The following is a 6,290-nucleotide window of genomic DNA, read 5'->3' as shown; positions in this document are numbered from 1 at the left end:
CATACACATTCCCCATACACAGAAACTGATTTTAAACTTAAATCAGTGCATTGATGCACATTACACTATTTCAGTATAAAACGCTTTTCAGCATTTCATTTCTTAAAACAGAGGATTAGTTGCAAGACTGCACTTCAGCAACACAATACTAATATTTAAAGGCCATTGCACACATAATACAACAGTTAAATAGAGGTCTGGTCTAGTCTGGTGTCTCACCGGTGAGTTTAGAGTCTGTTTTGCGGCGGAATCGTTCTTTTCCGCGGAGTTTGGAGAAGGTTCTTCTGAGCAGCGGCTCAGCCATCACTGAAAGTCCTCAGTCCGCACTCACTAAACTCTTCTGCGGGACTGGAGAACAAGATGTCCGTGGAAATAAAATAGTAAAACAGAAGGAGAGAGAGTTGAAGCGCTGAGCTGCGCGTCTGTCTGTGATCATGATGCCAAACACAGGAAACACATTCCAAACATTCCAATGCTGAGAGTTTTTCACGCAATCCAGCGGGGAATTCAACAGGAATCATGGGAAATGTAGTTTACATGAACACTTGAAGTCCAGCGGGGAATTCAACAGGAATCATGGGAAATGTAGTTTACATGAACACTTGAAATCCAGCGGGGAATTCAACAGGGATCATGGGAAATGTAGTTTACATGTACACTAGGGATCATGGGAAATGTAGTTTACATGAACCCTTGAAATCCCCCAGAGAATTCAAAAGGGATCATGGGAAATGTTGTTTACATGAACGCTTGAAATCCAGCAGAGAATTCAACAGGAATCATGGGAAATGTAGTTTACATGAACACTTGAAATCCAGCGGGGAATTCAACAGGGATCATGGGAAATGTAGTTTACATGTACACTAGGGATCATGGGAAATGTAGTTTACATGAACCCTTGAAATCCCCCAGAGAATTCAAAAGGGATCATGGGAAATGTTGTTTACATGAACGCTTGAAATCCAGCAGAGAATTCAACAGGAATCATGGGAAATGTAGTTTACATGAACACTTGAAATCCAGCGGGGAATTCAACAGGGATCATGGGAAATGTAGTTTACATGTACACTAGGGATCATGGGAAATGTAGTTTACATGAACCCTTGAAATCCCCCAGAGAATTCAAAAGGGATCATGGGAAATGTTGTTTACATGAACGCTTGAAATCCAGCAGAGAATTCAACAGGAATCATGGGAAATGTAGTTTACATGAACACTTGAAATCCAGTGGAGAATTCAACAGGGATCATGGGAAACGTAGTTTACATGTACACTAGGGATCATGGGAAATGTAGTTTACCTGTACACTAGGGATCATGGGAAATGTAGTTTACATGTACACTAGGGATCATGGGAAATGTAGTTTACAAGTACACTTGATGTCCAGCAGAGAATTTCACAGGGATCATGAGAAATGTAGTTTACATGTACACTAGGGATCATGGGAAATGTAGTTTACATGAACACTTAATTAATTAATTTTTTAATTAATTAATTTTCTTTATTCATCACACATTATACATTTGCACATATACAGTGAAATTCTTTTTTTTCACATATCCCAGCTAGGCTGGGGTCAGAGTGCAGGGTCAGCCATGATACGGCGCCCCTGGAGCAGATAGGGTCAAGGGCCTTGCTCAAGGGCCCAACAGTGGCATCTTGGCAGTGCTGGGGCTTGAACCCCCGACAGGGATCATGGGAAATGTAGTTTACATGAACACTTGAAGTCCAGCGGGGAAATTCAACAGGAATCATGGGAAATGTAGTTTACATGAACACTTGAAGTAGAAACACTTAGCAGACTATATTACACAAGGGGCCTACTTCTGATGAATGCAGGAAAAGTGCTTAACATGACAGAATGAATGAAAACTGGAGACAGTGTGTAACAGCAAAAGCCATGCATCTTCTTATGTTGAAGAAATATTTGCTAGACAGTGCAGCCCTAATACCTTTTATTGTATTTTTCACCTTCATCAACATGGAAACAGCCACTGAAGCTGGCATGGTGTTCAACCACAAATACACACTGGACTTAAAGCTTTTGTGAAACTTCCCATATGAACAGTCTGTTATCACTTGATCTCCGGTGTGTGGTTATTGAGAAATATCAGACCACTGGATGGTGTGATTGACCAATAAGAATCAAGTATTCCAGAGAGCCATGTGATAATATGGTATATATACTTATCATTTTTGGTCCTGATTCAAAATGGGATTAAAGTCAATAAAACCCAACCACAACCAACAATCAAAGCTGGTCTGTAACCTACTGGCAGATATATCAGTAGTCTTATGATGCGTTCACATACAACGCGAAGAAAATTTTCACCTTGCATTGCTCGCGCAATTTTGACCGCTGGATTATAAATTTGTGTTTAAACTCGAGTAACGCGAACCCGCGAGTATTCCCCCTTCTCTTCCGGAAAAGGACAGGAGGAGGGGCTTCTACGACAACTTATCTTTCCGCCATCAACCATGGCCGATATCACAACGATTGCTGCTCTGTATCTGTTGTGGAAGTCCCAGATACGCCGGAAAACCGAACACCATCATGTTTGGGTGCATGATATCATCCGGAGGCGCATACAGCTTGGTGAATTTCACCGCCTTCTCCAGGAACTGCGTCTGGATGACTGCCGCTTCGTCCGGTCTCTGTACATGTATGACGTTGTGTCATACAATTCCGGGTGCCATTTTTTCATCCGTCACTACGTCAGTACGTCAGTACATCAGATAGGCTTTCACGACAACGCGTCATGCGAATTTCTCGCTCGCGCTCGAATTGAAAAATTTCAACTCACTCGAATACGTGAATGAAGCGATTTCGCGTGTTCGAGTCGCGTCATTCGCTTCATTTTCTCCGCCCTTCGCGAATTCGCGTCTATTCGCACCTTTGCATTGACTTTGTATGTAATCACGCCACGCGAAACTTTCGCTTCGCGTTGTATGTGAACGCACCATTAGACTTCATACTGACAACTACTGGCATGGATGCAGCATCAGGCAAATGTTTTTGAAAACGGGGGTTACCAAAATGGACTGGGCAATATTTGGCTGACCTTTGTCTGCCCCCATGAGGTGACTCACTATATGTAGAGTAAAACCGCTTAATGTAGGCCACTGATATGACTGAATTTCCATCTCATGTGAGTGAATATCATTTTAAACATTCTTAAGACTGCTGTTCATTTCTTGTTCATACAATTTGTAGCATATGTAAAGCTTTTTCAATGAGAAAAAACTTTATGTAAATTTTTTTAATGTTTTTATAACAAAACTGTTAATGGGACCTGTTTATGTAGGATACTTAGAGAATAGAATGCAAACATCTGTTTTGGCTCATGTGTTAGTTACTTTACCTACATTACTTGGTGCTCTTTTTAATATTTAAACCAGCAGTTGAAATCAGTTTTACCACTGCAATACTTTACCAATATTTATTTATTTATTTTTCGATTATTTTATGACCTTTAGGCTTTATTTGTATAGGACAGTAGAGATATGGACAGGAAATGACAGGGTAGAAGAGCGGGAATGGGACTGGGAAAGCACTGCCCACTAGGCTATGGCTCCAACACCGATATTTATGTAATAGATTGTTCTGAATCATTGTATGTCACATATTACACTTTCTTACACATTATGCTAATGGTTTATATTCTCTTTCAAATATGATGTAACTGCTGTAATAAAGGCTGTTTCATAGAATAACTTGTCATTCTGTTGTTATTTTATTTTTAGGTTTGTTGCACAACTATGATGTAATGTAGTACAAGTTACTTTAGTGAAACTATGGTAATAATACAGGAAAAACTTGGTTAAATTGTGGTAATACAACTATGGTTCATTTGTGGTATGTGAACCATGGTTACTACAGTTTTACTCTGATATTACTATAGTAAAACCATGGTTTGCACCAAAAAACTATGGTTACTACAGTCATGGTTACTACAGTTTTACTCTGATATTACTATAGTAAAACCATGGTTTGCACCAAAAAACCATGGTTACTACAGTCATGGTTACTACAGTTTTACTCTGATACTACTATAGTAAAACCATGGTTTGCACCAAAAAACCATGGTTACTACAGTCATGGTTACTACAGTTTTACTCTGATACTACTATAGTAAAACCATTGTTTGCACCAAAAAACCATGGTTACTACAGTCATGGTTACTACAGTTTTACTCTGATACTACTATAGTAAAACCATTGTTTGCACCAAAAAACCATGGTTACTACAGTCATGGTTACTACAGTTTTACTCTGATATTACTATAGTAAAACCATGGTTTGCACCAAAAAAACCATGGTTACTACAGTCATGGTTACTACAGTTTTACTCTGATATTACTATAGTAAAACCATGGTTTGCACCAAAAAACCATGGTTACTACAGTCATGGTTACTACAGTTTTACTCTGATATTACTATAGTAAAACCATGGTTTGCACCAAAAAACCATGGTTACTACAGTCATGGTTACTACAGTTTTACTCTGATACTACTATAGTAAAACCATGGTTTGCACCAAAAAACCATGGTTACTACAGTCATGGTTACTACAGTTTTACTCTGATACTACTATAGTAAAACCATGGTTTGCACCAAAAATCCATGGTTACTACAGTCATGGTTACTACAGTTTTACTCTGATACTACTATAGTAAAACCATGGTTTGCACCAAAAAACCATGGTTACTACAGTCATGGTTACTACAGTTTTACTCTGATACTACTATAGTAAAACCATTGTTTGCACCAAAAAACCATGGTTACTACAGTCATGGTTACTCTGATACTACTATAGTAAAACCATGGTTTGCACCAAAAAACCATGGTTACTACAGTCATGGTTACTACAGTTTTACTCTGATACTACTATAGTAAAACCATTGTTTGCACCAAAAAACCATGGTTACTACAGTCATGGTTACTACAGTTTTACTCTGATACTACTATAGTAAAACCATGGTTTGCACCAAAAAACCATGGTTACTACAGTCATGGTTACTACAGTTTTACTCTGATACTACTATAGTAAAACCATGGTTTGCACCAAAAAACCATGGTTACTACAGTCATGGTTACTACAGTTTTACTCTGATACTACTATAGTAAAACCATGGTTTGCACCAAAAAACCATGGTTACTACGGTCATGGTTACTACAGTTTTACTCTGATACTACTATAGTAAAACCATGGTTTGCACCAAAAAACCATGGTTACTACAGTCATGGTTACTCTGATACTACTATAGTAAAACCATGGTTACTACAGTCATGGTTACTACAGTTTTACTCTGATACTACTATAGTAAAACCATGGTTTGCACCAAAAAACCATGGTTACTACAGTCATGGTTACTACAGTTTTACTCTGATACTACTATAGTAAAACCATGGTTTGCACCAAAAAACCATGGTTACTACAGTCATGGTTACTACAGTTTTACTCTGATACTACTATAGTAAAACCATGGTTTGCACCAAAAAACCATGGTTACTACAGTCATGGTTACTCTGATACTACTATAGTAAAACCATGGTTTGCACCAAAAAACCATGGTTACTACAGTCATGGTTACTACAGTTTTACTCTGATACTACTATAGTAAAACCATGGTTTGCACCAAAAAACCATGGTTACTACAGTCATGGTTACTACAGTTTTACTCTGATATTACTATAGTAAAACCATGGTTTGCACCAAAAAACCATGGTTACTACAGTCATGTTTACTACAGTTTTACTCTGATACTACTATAGTAAAACCATGGTTTGCACCAAAAAACCATGGTTACTACAGTCATGGTTACTACAGTTTTACTCTGATATTACTATAGTAAAACCATGGTTTGCACCAAAAAACCATGGTTACTACAGTCATGTTTACTACAGTTTTACTCTGATACTACTATAGTAAAACCATGGTTTGCACCAAAAAACCATGGTTACTACAGTCATGGTTACTACAGTTTTACTATAGTAAAACCATGGTTAATTTTCGTAAGGGGTTCACCTCACATACTGAATCGTTTGGAGCGGTTCCTCACTCAGTAAAACATTTCATCTTTAGAACACAGAACAAACAGGATGAAGTGGTTATTTAATAACAAACAAACAAACAAAAACAAATTCATTCACTGCAGATATAAGACAAATTACAGGAGTGCAATGTACATTAAATCGGTTATATTAAAAGAAATCTCACATCACCCCATCCCAGAACAGCTAAAAAGACTCCAAAATGCCCCTGACACAAATGCTCAGAAAACTGAAAT

The 6,290-nt window shown here is 38.0% G+C and overlaps 1 protein-coding gene across 1 annotated transcript in view; it reads right to left on the bottom strand.

Annotated features, from left to right (window-relative positions):
- LOC127423508 (rho GTPase-activating protein SYDE1) overlaps positions 1–451 on the bottom strand; it is a 32,100-nt gene extending 31,649 nt beyond the window's left edge. The window contains exon 1 of the mRNA XM_051667877.1: positions 220–451. Coding sequence (XP_051523837.1) covers positions 220–304 — 85 coding nt within the window. The 5' untranslated portion in view covers positions 305–451. The remainder of the gene's footprint in view (positions 1–219) is intronic.
- Between the last annotated feature and the right edge of the window lie 5,839 nt (positions 452–6,290).

The sequence above is a fragment of the Myxocyprinus asiaticus genome, chromosome 32 (genome assembly GCF_019703515.2).
Source record: "Myxocyprinus asiaticus isolate MX2 ecotype Aquarium Trade chromosome 32, UBuf_Myxa_2, whole genome shotgun sequence".
NCBI lineage: Eukaryota > Metazoa > Chordata > Actinopteri > Cypriniformes > Catostomidae > Myxocyprinus > Myxocyprinus asiaticus.
Note: the sequence above shows the minus strand (reverse complement) of the source record. Positions and strands in the feature narration are given on the sequence as shown.